The 18,393-nt window shown below is 38.3% G+C and overlaps 1 protein-coding gene and 1 pseudogene across 5 annotated transcripts in view; both read left to right on the top strand.

Annotated features, from left to right (window-relative positions):
• The window catches only part of TRPM6 (transient receptor potential cation channel subfamily M member 6), a 168,134-nt gene that overhangs the window by 79,866 nt on the left and 69,875 nt on the right, over positions 1–18,393 (top strand). For all 5 annotated transcript variants that reach the window (XM_059411853.1, XM_059411850.1, XM_059411852.1 and 2 more), the window contains 8 exons: positions 4,010–4,082; positions 4,200–4,300; positions 6,649–6,783; positions 7,864–7,917; positions 10,705–10,845; positions 14,736–14,870; positions 15,971–16,251; positions 17,497–17,725. In XM_059411853.1, the coding sequence (XP_059267836.1) occupies positions 4,010–4,082; positions 4,200–4,300; positions 6,649–6,783; positions 7,864–7,917; positions 10,705–10,845; positions 14,736–14,870; positions 15,971–16,251; positions 17,497–17,725 (1,149 nt within the window). The remainder of the gene's footprint in view (positions 1–4,009; positions 4,083–4,199; positions 4,301–6,648; positions 6,784–7,863; positions 7,918–10,704; positions 10,846–14,735; positions 14,871–15,970; positions 16,252–17,496; positions 17,726–18,393) is intronic.
• LOC132024926 (F-box only protein 15-like) lies at positions 12,656–14,154 on the top strand (annotated as a pseudogene).

Genomic DNA, 18,393 nt, shown 5'->3' on the forward strand with positions numbered 1-18,393 from the left:
AAAATATACACTAACCAGATTAGAAGAGACCTGAAACTGGGGGAGATAAAAGTGGAAAAATAAGAACTAATATATATATACATATGTGTATATATATATATATATGTTAGATTGGTGAATAGATGTATTCCAGTCTCTTAGAAGAAACTACCTCCCAAAATTTTAAAGAAAGAAAAAAAAATGTATATGTATGCAAAAATAAGAGTTAACACAATGAAGGGATAGAATATGATTATAAAGATGAAAATTTAAAAACATTTTAAAAAAGGAATTGCTATAAGTTAGTTGGAAAAAGAAGGAAAAAAAAAGAGAATGTGATCAGTCTGGAGCTACATTTGGGTATATTTTGATCTGTTAGAAGAAATTGTATCCCAACATTTTAAAGAAAAAGAATTTACACAAAAAATAAGGTTAAATACAATGAGGGAATAAAATATGACAGTAACAATTAAAATTTTAAAAAGTTATTTTTAAACGGTATTGATAATAGTTAAAAAGAACATTAAAAGAAGAAAGAGGAAAAGTTAATAAAATAGAATAAGAAAAAAAAATTTTTAAATTTAACTTAGCAGGACTAAAAGATCATGAGAAAAAGCCATGAATTCTATGTGTTGCTTTCCCCTAGCTCTGGATATCTACAGTTCTCGTTAATAGGTAAACTTGGTCTTGGCTGGATGTTCTTGCTGATCTTCTGGGGGCAGGGCCTGTTGCAGTGATTTTCAAATGTCTTTGCCTGAGGTGGAATTGGACTGCCCTTGTCAGGGGCCAGGCTCAGTTACCTGCTTGGGTTCAGTCTCAGGAGATTTTGTTCCCTGAATGTTTTCCGTAGAGCTTTGGAGGACGGGAATGAAGATGGCAACCTCCCAAACTCTGGCCTGGAGGAGCCGAGTGCTCAGGGCTCCCCTCCTCAGTGCACCCTCAGAAAAAAGCAGTCACTCCCTCCCGTCTCCCTGGTCTCTGGCTATGCTCTGTGCTCACATGGCCTGTGACCGAGCATTTCTATCTCTGGTGCACAACCCTGTTTGGAGTCTCCAAACCCAGCAGATTCCTGCCACATGCTTGCATGCCACTTCTCCTGGAGGAGGAAGGATGGGGGGTCTCTCTCGATCTGCCACTTGTGGGGTCCCTGCTCGAAGAGCAGTGGCCGGGCTGTGCCTTGGATCATGGTTTAAGGTAACCCCGAGATGAGAACCCACTCCTTGGCTCCATCTCTGTAGCCAGCCTCCCCATGGCAATACCTGGGAGCTCTGCCAAACTCAGACACCCCCGGTCTTTCTGTGACCCCATGGGTCCCTGAGACCACACTCTCCCCATGAGGGCTCCCCTCATGCTTAGCCACTAAAGCAATGTTCCTCAGTGGAGTGGACTTCTAAAAGTTCAGATTTTGTGCTCCACTGCTCTACTGCTTGCCAGGAGCCAGCCGTCTGCCCACGGTTTATCTTCCTGTTCACTTCACATTCATTTCTCTGCATGTCCTCCCTTCTAGAAAGTGGTAGTTTTTCTGTTCCTAGAATTTCTGCTCTTCTTCTCTTCTATCTCCTGTTGAGTTTGTAGGTATTGGGAATGGGTTGATAACTATCTAGCTGAACTCCTGGGACCTAATGCTATTTCAGTCTCCTACTCCTCTGCCATCTTACTTCCTCTAAAAATAAGGGTTTTTTTAAAAAAAGATTTTATTTTATAGTTTCAAGTGATCTCTACACCAGTGTGGGACTTGAACTCATTACCCCGAGATCAAGAGCCTTGAAGTTAAGATCAATGCTCTTCCACCTGAGCCAGCCAGGCACCCCCCCCAAATAAGGAGTTTTTAATTTTAATTTGATTGTATATAACTCTGTAGAAGTTTGACCCTTAGTTGAGTAAACTTGACTTTTTATTCCCTCCTGTGACCACCTCCCCAAAATGCTTCAAATTTCAGACTGCAGTTAGGAAAACAACAACAACAACAAAACTCAGGGTACCAATATTACAGAAAAATGACCATATTTAGTGATGATCACACCTAAATATTGTCAGAGGGTTAAAGAACAGCTCCATGTGAAGTCCTGTCTGCTGGCTTAGATGACTATATCAGAACACCCAAGTACATCCTGCAGGAGATCTTTAGGGATACAATGAACAATGGGAAGTCCGAGATTATTCTCTGGGACAGAAAATGGAGGCTGCAAACTAGGGGCTGTCACCATAATGTAGATTCAGGAAAAGATTTTAGGTTTTTAGGGTACTTTGATCAAAATTTTGATCAATGACTTGGGTGAGATGAAACCAACAATTCTAGCAAATATGCCAATATGTCATGATTTATAGTGATCTTTCCAGATTTCAAAGGCTAGACCACATCATTCAAGATTTTGGTAATACCTAACCACTTGGCCTCAAAAAAAAAAGCACAAAAATAAACAAATGAACCAGTTTGGGCTAGAGAAAGCCTGGTTAAGCGTAGTGATAAACACTTAGCTTCAGTGGACCCAATAACAACAAAAATAACAGCCATGTCTACAGTTAACAACTTTTTTCAGATACATTTTTTTCACCTTGTAGTGGCCCCATGAGTGAGTTCAGTATGGCAGTAATTGTTTCAGAGATGCCAAAGCTGCAACCTAGAGAATATAAGTGATTTGCCCCAAGTCATGAAGTTACAGAATGGTTGAACAGATACATGGGCTAAGAGTTGAAATCCTGTATATGGTCTACTACGTTTGATACTTCCCATATTTCGTATTGAGAAATCAATAAGAAATGAACATCTTAAAGAGATCACCCTTATATTTGTGTCTTCCCATCATCAAAGAGAGTAATGAAGGGTGTAATGATCAAGAGGGGACTAAAGTAGGTGCTAAAGGGTTTGCCCATATAAGGAATTAGGTCCTCAGCTCCTGCATAATTGAGAATTGATTTTATTCATGCACATAGAGGGGTGGTTAGTTGAAGGGAAACAATACCTGGATTGTGGAAGCATAGTTTTTCTACCTTTATGGGACCTTGGAGATTATTTAGTGGGTTCTTCTCACCTTGTGGATAAGAAATCTGAGATTCAGTGTGGATAAGAAATCTGAGATTAGTGGCCTTAAAATGTTTCCTTCAGACTGGCTAGTTAGTGGTGTATCTGGGCTTGCCAGACATGGCTCTTTGTGTTGAATAGTTCCCTTTACTATGTAAAACACATTTTTTACTTAGATACATTTATTAACATTCATTAACAGCAGGCAAACTTTTTTTCTTTTTATTTATTTATTTGAGGAGAGGGGGGCAGAGGGAGAGAGAATCGTGAGCAGATTCTGCACTGAGCATGGAGCCCCACACAGGGCTTGATCTTAGACCCTGAGATTGTTGCCTGAGCCAAAACCAAGAGTTAGGCACTCAGCCAATCAGTTGACCCACCAGGCACTTTTACAATCAGAAACAAAAGCCTTATTTGTCTTACAGAAATTATTGTCTTACAAAAATTAGTATCATGGCAGGCGGCAGGAGGCACTACGCATTTCACAATGTGTACATTGTGAAGACTGTCTGTCCTGCTCTTTCTACTTGTTCACCGGGCACATTGTAATTGCCTCACTTGTTTTACGATGAATCCTTAAGGACTCATCTCTCATTAACAAGCAAAAATCTTAGTCTCTAAGGTAAGGTGAGCAGAAGGATGTCCTATGGTATCTCTTCAAAAGGAATGATTGTTTTTTTCATTATCATTAGGAATTGACAATGAGTTTCTTCATTCTAGGCTGTACTTGGTAAATTCAGTGTAGTAATGTGTTACCAAGTGTTTCCTGTATTCCATGTAAGAAATCCCATGGATTTCTTGGTTTTTTTCCCCCCCACTGAGTGTTCACAATTCTCCATTACCCTATTAAAAAAGTTTTCTGTAAAGTAAAAAGCGAGAGTAATCAAGAAGATTAAGTCTCAAGTTTCTCAACTCATTAGCTGTAGAGCACATTTTGTGGGGACTTTTTGAAAACATTTCTTTACTAGTTCCCAAAATGTATGGCTTCCTATTTTTCAACTGTTACAGATTACCATATTTGATGCTGATTCCGAGGAGTCTCAAGACCTTGATTTAGCAATCCTAACAGCTCTGCTCAAGGGTGAGTGTCTGAAGAGGGTTACATCTCTTCCACATTTCCTCTTTTCATGTTCCATGGAAAATTTTTTTTTCATATTGATATTTTAAATAAAATATATGATCCCTTCTTTTAAATTAGGCACAAATTTAACAGCATCAGAACAACTAAATCTGGCAATGACTTGGGACAGAATGGACATAGCCAAGAAACACATCCTGATTTATGGACAACATTGGAAGGTAGAGTGAAGATGAAGTTATTTGAGAAAAATATTTTGTGTTGGCTTTTTGGGCGGGTGGCTCAGAAGAAAAAAATTGAAGGATAGATAGATTGGTTTGGGAGGTGTGTGTAGATAGCTTCTGGGTAGCTGGGTGTCCACAGATACCTGAGACATTTCTTTCATCAACTTTGCCTCCCTAAAGTAATATTTCCCCCCTCAGGCTCTGTAGCCTAATTGAAACTGGCAAATGAAGTTGGGAGAAGGACAGAATGGAAGGATATTTCATTTATGTTTTTATATGGTTGTATTTTTATATTGTTATTTAATACTTGAAGCTCTTCTTATTTTTGCATTAAAGTGTGATATGTACTCACAACATAAATAAGTGAAAACAGAGAAGAGCAGAAGAAAGTTACTTATAGTGGTAATGATAATCACTATTAACATTCCATTTTTAAAGATTGCAATTGTGACTGTACCCCAGGTATAATACATGCATATTAGTTAAAACATCTAATGGTACTAAAAGGCTACTAAAATAACAGTAGTTCCCTGCCCTGCTAATTACAAGAGTAAAGTATTTTTGACATTTTTGGATTGTATTGACATTTATAAATCTCCATAGTTTTAAATAGCAAGTCATATTGCTGTTTTCTGATTCATTCATTTTAGAGTCCTCTCAACATTTCTGTCTGTGGTCTGTCCTCACTGCTACAATCTGGACTGGTTGCCTGCTGTTCCTGATTTTGGGCTGTCATCCTGAGATCTACCATCATCATATTGGAGATTCCCTTTGCCTCTCTCCTGTGTTAGAAACCCCGCTTTCTTTATCCCGTGTCATCTTCTTCCCTGGTTTACTCCTTTATTTTAAGGGGGTGCATCCTTTAGTAGCTTTCTGAGAAAGGCAACATGGAAGATAAACATTTTGAGAGCTTACACGTTTGGATATATTTCAGTTAAAGATCAGAACTAATTTGCCTGAAGAATTTTGAATAGTTAGCTGCTAGCATTCAACATTTCTGATTTTTTGTTTGTTTGGACTATTTTGTTTCCCCTCTCTGGAAGTTCAAACAAATATCTTTCCAGTGTTTTGAGATTTCACAGTGCTGTGTGCTATTATGAGTCTCTATATCCATTATGCTGAGCACATGCTTTCAGCTTAGGAATTATGGGTTTCCATGCTGGGAAATTACCTTCCTGTTTTCTCTGTTTTCTTTCTGGAATTCATAACATTTAAATGTTGGACCTAAGGACTGTTCCTCTAATCTTACCTTTTTCCTTTAATCTTCCATATTTTTCTTTTTTTGATTTCTTCAACTTTAATTTTCATGCCTTATATGGAGCATTTGGTTTCTGGAAGCATACTACTAATTTCTATGAGCAAATTTTTTTTTTTTTTTTTTTTAAGAATCCTGAATGTAATATCTTATTTCACTGAGAGTATTAATGACAGTTTTTTCAAAGTTTTCTTCTTCTTGCATTGTCTGAGTCTTACTGATTGATGTTTTGTGGTGTGTTTATTCTGGACTTTTTATTTTAAGAGTGGAGGAGAGAAAGCTCTAGAAATTTGGAGCCTGTAGGTGAGACTTTACTGTAGGTTTGAGCTTCACAGAGGAGTGATGTGGCCTCCATTTGTTGGGGGGGGACCAGAGATGACAGCATAGTCCTGCCTTTTCTCTTAGTCCCTTTACTGAAAAGAATCCTCTAATCCCCTACCTAGATAAGATAAACCTTGCTGCTAGTGTTAATGGAAGTCAAATTGGGGAAGATGAATGGGAAGGTCTCAACATTAGGGATTCAGTATATATACATTTATTTCATCCTGAAGCTGCCAGAATTCTGTGGCATAGATTTGTTTGGTTCTCGGCTTTTTCTAGTTTCAGTTTCTGAGGACTTTCATCTAGTTTTCTGGGGGACAGTTAAGCCTATTACCACTTGACCATCTGCTTTCCAGCTTTCAAAATATGACACTCTTGTGGACTCATTTCTTTTAAAAAATCCTTTTACAATAATTTTACTGAAATTTTGGGTCAGAGTAGAAGTAAATGAGTGTGTTCAATTTCCCTTATATGTTTAGAAACTGGGTATAGTCTAAATCCAAACATGCCAAGTTAAAAGAACAACAACAAAAGAAGCCTTGAGTTTTTTTTTTTTAGAATTGCATTAAACCTATGTGGGAAGCAATGAGATCTTTACAATTATCTGTCTCTGATATAAGAATGGATTTACTTCTGCAAGTATCTTTTATGCCTTTAAGTTCACTTTTTGTTATTTCTTCCATCAGGTCCTGAACATTTCTTAGTAAGACTGTATTTTATGATTGTTACTTTATTAATTATCTCTCTTATTTATTTCTACTTTCTGAAGGCTGGTGCACTGGAACAAGCAATGTTAGATGCCTTAGTGATGGATCGAGTGGATTTTGTGAAGCTCTTAATAGAATATGGAGTGAACCTCCATCGCTTTCTTACCATCCCCCGACTGGAGGAGCTCTATAACACAGTGAGTATTGGAAAATTCTATCAGTCGCCTCCCTTAAGATTCATTTATTAATTAGCTTAATATTTAGCTTAACCTAAATATTGAATGTTCAAGTCTTCTTGAATATTGACATACAAAGATTATTTAGAGACAGATTTCTCAACCAGAGGACAAACATTCTTACCAAATCCATTTTATCCTATGGTCATTTCTGCATTTCTTATTTTAATTAATTGCACAGAGTAGAAACAAACCAAGTTAAGAAAATACAACAGGAAGACCATAATTAAAGCCAGTGATGTAAATAAGAACAAATTGCTTTTATTAAATTGTTGGAAGCATCTTGACCTACAGCCACTGTGAAAATTCTATTCCTGCAACTTTCCTATGCAGACCCTTTATTGAAACCAGACTAGCTTACTCATTGTAAAAGCACCAATTGCTCAAGCCAAGTGCCCTCCTTGCAATGTCCTTCCTTGTTCTTTGAATCTTAACCTTTCTTTAAAGCCCTCTTCAAGTTCTTTTTGAATACTCCAGTTTTCACTGATCTATTCCTATGGTACAAATTTTTTTGCAACTCTTTCCAAGCATACACCTTTGTAATTATTTTTTCATGTAAGTCCCCCCTCTCTTCAATTAGACTGTAAAAACTTTAAACAAAGTACTTATATTCTTCATTGGCTCCCTCAAAAGCTGAATTGAACATAGAGTGTTCAATAAGTAATTGTTGATGGAGTGTAATTGTGTGATGGGGTTTGTCATGGTGTAGTTTATATATGATAAAGGATAGTTATGAATTACTTAAAATTTATTTTTGTCTCTTGAAAGAAATAAAGTTAATTAAATTTTTACTACCTGCATGTGCGCGCGCGTGCGCACGCACATACACACACACACACACATTTTACATCTTATTTTGAAAAATATTTCTAATTATATCTTCTTCTAGAAATAACTTATAATTAATTGAGGTAAACCTTATTACTAAGGATGTTGAAGAAAATTTTCAGTATTCTGGGTTATTTATACATTCTGAAATAAAATATTTTCCCCCAGCATATGGTAATTAAAAGGAATAAATTTTTTCTTTCCCTATTATAGAAACAAGGACCTACTAATATGCTCTTGCATCATCTTGTCCAAGATGTAAAACAGGTAACCTAATTATAAATGTGTGCAAATTTCTTTGTGTATTGTTTTAGCTCTGTGATTGAGGTATTGCCAGATTTTGCTTTGTAAAATGTCGATTTGGATTTTCTAGTGAGTTACCTACCCTCTTTGCCTAGGAGTTTGAGCAATTTCATCACCAAACCATACTCTTAAGTTTTTTTACTTGTAATTTATTTTATATTTTAAAGATTTGATCCACCAGGTAAGTGGCATTACTAATAATTATTTTCTCTTACAAAATATGGATCAGGGACATATAAAACTTTCAATCAGAACTTTACCTCAACATGATACAACAGTATTTCCAAAGATAATAATGCTTGCTGAAAATAAAGACATTTCCTTGTCCTGTCATATTAATTAGAGGACTGATATGTGATTTTCATTGTTTTTTTTTTGTTGTTGTTACTGTTTTGACTATGAGTGATGGCTTGGAGGCCCTGCTGCCTTTGTGAATCTGAGCATTGTTTTAGGGAGCCAGGATGAGTCCTACTAGTCAGTACCCTTGCTCATATTTTGCTCATGGTGCTTTCCCTGAACTTTGAGTTAAATCAGACTTAAAATCAAATCATCTTCTGTTAGTTACTAAACCTTTAACAATCTCTTATGCTTTAATTGCTTCTCTTTTAATCACCAAGAACTTCTATTTACATCTGCAGAAAACTAGAAGAGATGTTTTTTTGTCCCCATGATTAAACTCCGTCCATGGCACACTTTAAGAGTACTTGCTCATTTCTTGGAAGTGTGGTATCTTGATGGAGAGATTGCGGGCATTCTGGCTGTGTTGTTTTGGTGGGAGAGCCAGAGTAAAAGGCTAGAGAGGAAGACATTTAGTTGGCAAATTAGAAGTAAGCAAAAGTATCCATGCTGATGTAAATTTAGTTTGCATGATTTATGCCAGATCAAGATGATTTTCCTTAAATTATTTCCTTGAACTTTGATTCCTTTACAGTAAACTGAAGAAAAAGGAATAGAATAGGTTAAATATGCTTTTAACTAGTAGCAACTAAGAGCATTAGTTTTGGTGTTCCTTAAAAAAGGTAAATTATGCATGTATTTGCATTTATTCATATATGAATCAATGTAATAACCTTAATCGGTGAAGGGTAAGATTAAGAGGTATAAACTCACAGTTAGACAACAAAGAAGTCATGGGGGTGTAATGGATAGCATAAGGAATATAGTTAATAGTATTGTAATAACTTTGTATGGCAACAGATAGTATCTAGACTTATCATAATGTATAAAAATATTAAATCACTATGATACACACCTGAAACTAGTAGGATATTATATGTCAATTATACTTTAATGAAAGAAAGTACTGTGAATGGTAGTTGAGAAGTAATGATTATGAAGAGGTAGTAAGGCAAGTTTTTAAGTGGTCAGTTACCTTCATTTAGACTAAGACTCATATACTTGGAGATCTGCTACTCAGCCCTCTAATCAGCCATAACATTTATTTTGGCACAGCCTCATATTTTGATCTTATTTTATTCTGCCATACCATGTTTTTTATTTCTATGTGTTCTACCTCCTTCCATATTCTCATTTTGTGTATGATGTAGTCAACACAGTGCCAAGTGCTATAGCCAATTCAATAGAAAAATGGAAGTTCTAAGCCAATGTTAATTTTGAATCACTTACATTCAGTATATTGAAGGGGAGGAAGAAATTTTCCCCAGTCTATGGTTCTTCCAGCTAACCTAAGAATTAATTGTTATATGATATAGATTAACAGGAGAAAAAAATCAGAGTTTTATTGTGTGCACATAGAGGCCCAATGATGAAATTGAGACCTCAAGAAATGACCAAGGTGGGGAATTTTTATACTTTTCAGACAAAGAGACAATAAATGTGTGAAGAATTGACAAGACAAAGAAAACTTAACATTGGAGCTTCAATTAGTAAGGAATTCTAAACAGAATTTCACCTGGGGTAGTAAATTAGTAAAAAGTAACGAGGGTCCCTTATACAACCTTCTTTGCTCTAAATTTCTCGTCTCTGGTGATAAGGATGTCTCTTTATCTCCCGGGACAGGGATGGTACCTGTCACATGGGGGAGTTATTTCCTGCTTTTGGGAAACAGAAGAGGATCTGAGTGTCCTTCTTGTATGGGCTGTCTCTCAAATAACTTTTACTTAATATAATCAGTATATCAAAATGGCACATTTTGGCAATATCCTCCAATGATTTTACTTCTGTTGTAATAGTTATATAATTTCCAGTTAAAAACAATCTTTTATACTATATTTAAGTGTGTTTTAGTATAAAGTGTATGTATGCATGAAAGAAAGAGAAAAAAGTGTTGAATGAGCAGATATAACCACATACTTGGTATCTGTGAAATTAAAAACACATTAAGACTAGGTTTTTTCGGGACGCCTGGGTGGCTCAGTTGGTTAAGCGGCTGCCTTCGGCTCAGGTCATGATCCCAGCGTCCTGGGATCGAGTCCCACATCGGGCTCCTTGCTTGGCGGGGAGCCTGCTTCTCCCTCTGCCTCTGCCTGCCACTCTGTCTGCCTGTGCTTTCTCTCGCTTCTCTCTCTATGACAAATAAATAAATAAAATCTTTAAAAAAAAATAGGCTTTTTCCCCTCTGAACAAGCAGACTGTATCAGTGGTTGGTCACATGAATCGATCAGTTTGTAAAGATGCTTGAAAAGTATGAGTCTGCCTCTTTGCAGATGATTGGGTTATGTTCTAACAGATGGCAAAGGAGACACAGCACGGGAACTGAAAGTTACAATGCATTGCATGGTTTTGTTTCAGCATGCCCTTCTCTCAGGCTACAGAATAACACTGATTGACATTGGACTAGTAATCGAGTACCTCATCGGTGGAGCATATCGCAGCAGCTACACTAGGAAAAGTTTCAGAGCCCTCTACAACAACCTCTACAGAAAACACAAGGTACCACCACTGATTAGTACCCTCATAAACTATGGGATATCTAGGAGTTAGACTTTTAGAAAAGTGGCTTAGGAAGTTCAGATGGGAATAGCTTCTAAAATGGACGTATATATTTTTCAACATTCACTGAGTCTCTGCTACATGTAAATTACAGCGCTGGCTTAGCATGAGCTTGAAGACCAGGAGTTCAGAAACTCTCAGAGGAGACGGATTTATGAATAAATCTTACTCATTATAAAATGAATAAATAAAATAAATGAAAAAATAAATGAATAAAAAATCTTATTATAAAATCTTATTCATTCTATTTATAAATAAAATCTTATTCGTTATAAAGGTTTATGTATAACTAGCCATCACACAGAACAGGATACAGCATGTGCTATATTGACATAGAAGAAATGTCCTGAGAAAGATTTGAGGGAGAGAGAACCAGTTTTTTTCTTTCCTTTTGAAAATGTAGAAGACAAAAGCCTAATGGGCTTCCATCTATAAACTCATACTAGTCCGTAACCTGGAGACAACAAACTTGGGACAGGTGTGTAGAGGTTATGTTGGAAAATGCATGCAGGAAGTCTATGTAAAAATATTTCATTTGCCATCAAGATTTTTGAAAGTCTAGGAATGTAAAGTCAGAGTTGCTCCCTGGCTGATTAGCTGAGAAAACATCGCTTGTTTTCAAAGAGAGCCTTTCTTCTTGAAGGATAATGGAAGGTGTTAGAAAGCAGCGTTTGGGCATTTGGGTTGAGGGAAGAGCAGAGGCAGTGAAAGGCACAGTGCTCTGGACCTCTGGATACGTTTTTGCAGTGAGGGGGGGGGGGGGCTTTGTTGCCATCAATGTACTAGAAGGTAGTGAAGGCTAAGACTGGAAAGGTGGTTTTGGATCACAGAAAAGTCCAGAATATCAAGCCACTTTTGACCTTTAATTATAAAGAATCAGGTGATGTGAAAGCCTAACTTGTCTTTAAGAAATAAAAGAACAAAACAAAAGAAACTCAAATTTCACAGAGAAAATGATGTTCCTTACGATCTCAAGAGGCATAGAGATGCACCTGAGGTATCAGTTCCTTCACTAAAACCAAATACATCTTGCTGTGAGGTTACCTGTGACAGGTGTGAGGAGACTGCGCCCTTGCTGTAGCCCAGTGGGGAGTTTGCGAGGCAAGTACCCCTCGTGCTTGTTTTCCTTCTGAAATGGTGTGAGTTACTGCCCATTTCTCTGACTGTTTTCTAGGGAAGGAGTAGAGTTTAGTAGTGAAGTCTCATAGTAAGTTAGGTCATAGCAGTTACAAATACATGGTTTGGAGTCAGAAGGATTTGGGATGGAGTTTTAGTTTTGCTCGTTAGTAGTTATGAAGTCTTGAGTAGAAGCTTAACCTCTCTGTGTGTCACATTCCTTATCTATAAAATGGGGATAATAATATCTCATAAATTTATAAAAAGGATTAAATTATACCTGGAAAACCTATATTCCTGGTACACAGAGTGTACAACACAACTGTTAATAATAGTCAGTACGATCACTCCTGATGATGCTATTAATTCTGTATTACAACCATCATAATAATAATTTGAGTATGACTGTTTAGAAGCCAGGACCCATCACTTCTTTGTGTAATTTATATCCATAAAATGCAAATGAAAATAAATGTGTAAATACAGGAGCTTGGGCAGGACGGAGGTGGCTTCCAGGTGCTGCATTTGCCGCTGAACCCGTGGGGTCGCGCAGGCCAGGGGTTCCCCAGGGAGGCCCTCAGTTGCTGGGTTGAGAAAGGGACCAGGCCTCAGATGTGTCGCAGGCCGCGCTACCATGAGGCTGCGCGCAAGGCGGGGAGAGTGCTGTGGGAAGTTCTCCGCTAATCTTTCTGTGTCTCTGGATCGTGTGCCTTCAGAAATTTTGCCAAAGATCTTTTCCCACTTGGATGCTGGAACCCTGCTGTGTACTGGATGCATGACTAGGCGCTTTTATCATCTGACCAATGACCATTTTAATTGGATCACAATCTCTTCAACTGCTTTTTCACCTAAAAGATCCACCTGGAAAATTGCTTCAGCAGAGAAGACCGCTGAATCTATGAACTTACTATTGGTCAAGGATAAAGAAGCTGGGTACGGGAAGAAAGAATCTCTCAGAAGACAAAGAGCTTTTGCAAAAGCCACGCTAACTCAGGTTCTCCAGCTGGTCAACCCTTCCACAGGCCGTGCAGTTCAAACCAAAGAGGCCCTCAGAATATCTGGTTCAGGTTGGGTAATTATGGTGAAAGAAAAAAGTGGAAAAGAATCCATCATGGAGGGCATTGACCTCTCCATATAAGATTCTTCAGTGAGGATTATGTTGTACGGCCAGAACTGGCCATAGCTAGCCATGTTGTCAACCTTAGATTTGTGTGCTATGACACCAGTTGTTATGGACCAGTCTAAAACCCCCTCCAAAAATGGACCTCAGTGGCATTGTTGAATTGCAAAATACAACCTGAGTAACTTGGCTGGATCCACCATGATTGGCTGGGACAGACTCCTTGGGTTCTTCTGCTTAAACCCAGGCCTCCTGGTGGGGCTGTGGAAGGAGGAGGAAAAATGGGCTTTTGTTATAGCAGATCTTCATTTCCATCACTTTGTGGAAAAGAGCACATTAGGCTCAGCCACTGATCCTTTGAGCTACCTCCTCCTACGCCCCCTGTGGATGACAACCCAGAATATGGACTACCTGGCCACCAATTCTGTGCTGATTTGCATAGCAGTGGAATGTTCTACCTGTGTGGCACATTTCTCCATCTCTTTACCAAGAAAGGATACATTGAAAATGGATATGTGAAGCTTGCTGTTTTAAGTTTTTAAAAATAATGCAGAAAACTACCTCTTACTGGAAAAGATGGCCTCTCTTGGAGAACTGGTATTTTCAAAGGCTGTATAAAGAGTTGTTCTGTGTGGCCCTAATAAGTCTGTGGGATGAATATGGGAAACCCTTTTGGTCTTTCAGTTCCCTGGTTTGTATGAGATTTCTGGTCCTCTGATGGTCCTAATTTCTTGGGACAGACTTACTATGTTGACTATGTGGACACACAAGGAAAAAATGCTCATGGTGTGGATTAAAGAGACAGAATACTTCATCGTCAGCCTGGTCCTTTTCCTGAGGATAGCAAAAATAAGCCATTGCTTTGGGACAACATATTAAGTATTAGCAGAAGGTGGCAAATGATTGTTTCTGTTTGTTTGTTTTGGACTAATCAGCTTTGTTCTTGGTGTTGGAAGTTGACATAAAGCGGTAGTCTGTTTGATGCCTTCTTATTTCGAAAAATAAATAAATGAAGTATCTCAAAGACCATGGTATCATCCATTTTATATCAGCCCCTTTAAGAATGCTTCTTTTATTTTCTCATTGAAGAAAGTTTCATGCTGATAAGCAATAAATTATGTTGTTATTGGGCTTAATCCCTGGAATTCCAGTGGTGCTGTGTAACATCTGGGGAAGTTCCATAACTTTCTAACTTAACCTTGGAGTTGTTTGCGAATGGGAACTTTTTCTTATCAGAACTGTGAATCTTTACTGCCTATTCTGAACTTGTTCCAGGTATAGAAACTCCATTGATTTTTAATGGAATTTCCACATAGAGAAGGAATGCAGATATATAATAGGGAACAAAAGATTATGTTCTCTGGGATGTTAGGAAATAACATTGTGCTTAATAAGGAGGAGATCATGAGAGGCTTTTGTTGGACGAGTAATTAAATACTAATCATGGGCTAGAGACAGAACCTTGGGATACTTGGTAGGACACAATATTATATTTTGTTTTCATTACTGTCTGGAAATGAAATGTTCATTGTTACCATGATAATCTTTTTTTTCCCTTTTTTTTTTTTCTTAAAAATAAAATAACACCTTCCAGCGAGTGACCAGTTTTGCTCAAAGCCTTTCCCAGCCCCCTCTTCACCGAAGACGCCCCTCAGGAAATAGAAAAGAATCTGCAGAAAGCACACTTCATTCCCAGTTCATTAGAACTGCCCAGCCTTACAAATTCAAGGTACCACTTACTTCTTTTTAGATGTGAAAATAAAATTGTTCTTGCAGGCTAGACCATTTCTTCAATTTAAAGTTGGAGGAAAGAGCTACAAACAGGTCAGTTAGAAGTACCCTAAATAGATGTGTGCTGGTCAGCAGCGTAACAACAAGGGAGTGATGTGAACAGTGTCGTTAATCCAACTCTCCTCATATTAACTCAGTCCCACTTTCCTCCGGGGACAAATGGATCTGCTCAGGAGTTTCTATATAAATGATACTCATGTTGGCTGAAAGGGGTTTACTTTCCATAATTCCTAGGATGAAAAGATATTTTATAAAATTATCCTTGATCACCAGCAATGAATGAAAATTTCCTTTTATTTATAGAAATAGAGGAAATGTATAATTTTCTCTTTTTCCTTTTATTAAAAGGATTATCAAATCCTATTACTTACCAGGCAATATGTTGGGTGCTTGGTTAAATTTGGGAGAAGGTATAATGATGATGGAGAAATGATCCCCCTCTCCCCAAAGTAATAACCATATTGCCATATAATGAATATTGAAATAGAAATACATACATAGTGACATAGAAGAACATACAGCTCATAGTTGAGATGAGCTGTAAAGGGTTAGTTTACATGGTGAAGAGTATTGCGGAAGGAAAGGAAACTTAAAGCCAATCAGTCTGGATGCATTTTGGCAATGCTAGTGACATTTTCCTAAGGGAAAGATAATTTATTTATAAAGTGAGGTTAGAACTTTGTTTTCTTTTCTTTTTTTTAATACGTCTCATCTATCCAATGTTATTTCAACCCATTTCCTTGAGACATTGAAAATTCTCATGTAGTTATTGGGTCTATCCAAAAGGTGTAGTGTTTTAAGTTGTGCTGAATGAACACAAGGTATCTCAGCTTGTAGACCCTGGATCTATCAGACACAACAAGAAGTGGATCACCTAAAAGGCCAAAATTTTGGTTTCTGATTTATAAAGTTGTATTGTTATTTCCATCTCTTTTCTGAGATTTAAAAAATATTCTTAGGATACCAGATATGTTTCATTAGGTCACATACCATGCATCTGACTCTTTGGGAATCTGTTGCTATTTTATTTTCCAACAGGAAAAGTCTGTAGTCCTTCATAAATCAAGGAGGAAGTCAAAAGAAGAACAAAACATATCAGATGACCCTGAGTCTACTGGCTTTATTTACCCTTACAATGACCTGCTGGTTTGGGCTGTGCTCATGAAAAGACAGAAGATGGCCATGTTCTTCTGGCAGCATGGAGAGGAGGCTACGGTCAAGGCAGTGATTGCCTATAAACTCTACCGAGCCATGGCCCAAGAAGCTAAGGAGAGCAACATGATGGATGATGCCTCAGAAGAGCTGAAAAATTACTCAAAGTAGGAGTTCTCTCTTCACTTCATACTAAACATCGACAGTGCTTAGAATGGTTAGACACTTTTATCTCCCTTGCCTTAGAACTTGTAAGATGCGTGGACTTGCTGCCAGCATTTCCTAGGCCCTCCTACAAATAGTGGTCTTTTTTTTTTTTTTAAGATTTTATTGATTTATTTGACAGAGAACATAATTAGGCAGCGAGGCAGGCAGAGAGAGAGAGGAGGAAGCAGGCTTCCCGCTGAGCAGAGAGCCCGATGCGGGGCTTGATCCCAGGACCCTGAGATCATGACCTGAGCCAAAGGCAGAGGCTTTAACCCACTGAGCAAGCCAGGCGCCCCCAAATAGTGGTCTTTAGGTATTTCAAGGAGCTTTGTGGAGTAAAGGGAAGAGAGGTAGCCCTCCAGTCAGGAGACCTGGCTTCGGTCCTCGTCCAGCTATTTACTAATTGGGCAACTCAGCTGGCCAGATTTTGGGACTCTAGTTTCCTCACACAGAAAGTTCACTTAAAGATTTTGAAAGTCCCTTCTAACTCCCAAACCCTTTGATGCTATGCTATGTGAAAACTTGTCTACTTTTAGTACCTCTCAGGCAGGAAAATAAATAAATATGTTATGTACAAAAGAACTGGAGCTTGATGGCAAAAGATAGAAAAGTTGGAAAACTTTTTGAAAACTCAGCATTGTAATAGAGAAGGGGAGCTAGAGTTCATAGAAACTCATGTATAATTGTGAATTTAAAAGTCCTAGAGAATAAGTGTCTATCTACTTTTTAGAGAAAACAACCTCCCAGGAAATATCTCCATGTCTAGCTTGTTACTTAAGTCATCTATGTATTTTCTAGAAAAATAAAAAAAAAAGGTGGCCCCACGATTTCCCTTAATTCCTTATTCAGTATTGAATAGTCTTTTCTTTGTAAAAATTCTCTACTTGGTCTTGTCAGGGAGTCCCAAACCAAGCTATATGTAGCCTGTTTTGTGGTGTGGAGAGGCTTCTCCCCATGGGTAGATAGCTCAGCCACTCCTGGTGTAAACCAAATTCCGTATACTGTGGTGTAAACCCTCCTGCAAAGGGAGAACGTCCATTTCCTGAGCTGCAACCACTTTGAAATGGCTTCTGTAGTCTGAGGCGTATGTTATTGTTCATTCTTTGGTATTGCTTTTTGCTGAGGCTCATAGCTAATCTTTTAAAGTGTTTCTGGGACTCTGACCTGCATTTTTTTTTTTGCCGCTCACCGCTGTGTCATCACAGACAGTTCGGCCAGCTCGCCCTGGATGTGCTGGAGAAGGCCTTCAAGCAGAATGAAAGAATGGCCATGAAACTGTTGACCTATGAACTCAAGAACTGGAGCAATTCTACCTGTCTGAAGCTGGCCGCGTCTGGAAGATTGCGGCCCTTCGTTTCGCATACTTGCACCCAAATGCTGCTGACTGACATGTGGACTGGGCGCCTGAAAATGAGGAAGAACTCTTGGTTAAAGGTACACCGACTTCCAGAGAAAAAACTGGTGGTTGCCAGAGGAGAGGAGGTTGGGGGTTGGGCAAAATGGCTGAAGGGAGTGGGAGACACAGGCTTCCAGTGATGGAATGAATACGTCACAGGGATAAAGGTAGAGTGTAGGGAATAGTCAGTCAGTGGTACCGGGATGGTGTTGTGTGGAGACCAGTGGTAGCTACAATGGCGGTGAGCACAGCGTAACTTATAGATGTGTCAAATCACTGTTCTGTAGGCCCTTGTGTATCAATTGTACTTCAATTTTTTTTAAAAAGGGTATATTTACTGGCTTTCAGAGTTTAACAGTTATTTATTTGAAGGTCTGTACTCTTGAGTTCATTTTTCCCTTGTTCTACAAGACTCCATTCAGGAAAACCAGTTAGTATCTTTGGTTCTCACAGATGAACTGGGTTCTTCCCAGTGGAATCCTGACAATGACATCATCTCCCACCACCACAGTTTCTTTTTTCTTTTTTTTTTTTTTTAATATTTTATTTATTTATTTGAGAGAGAGACAGTGAGAGAGAGCATGAGCGAGGAGAAGGTCAGAGAGAGAAGCAGACTCCCCATGGAGCCGGGAGCCCGATGCGGGACTCGATCCCAGGAATCCAGGATCATGACCTGAGCCGAAGGCAGTCGTCCAACCAACTGAGG

This window comes from Mustela nigripes, chromosome 9 (assembly GCF_022355385.1).
Source record: "Mustela nigripes isolate SB6536 chromosome 9, MUSNIG.SB6536, whole genome shotgun sequence".
In the NCBI taxonomy this organism is placed as follows: domain Eukaryota; kingdom Metazoa; phylum Chordata; class Mammalia; order Carnivora; family Mustelidae; genus Mustela; species Mustela nigripes.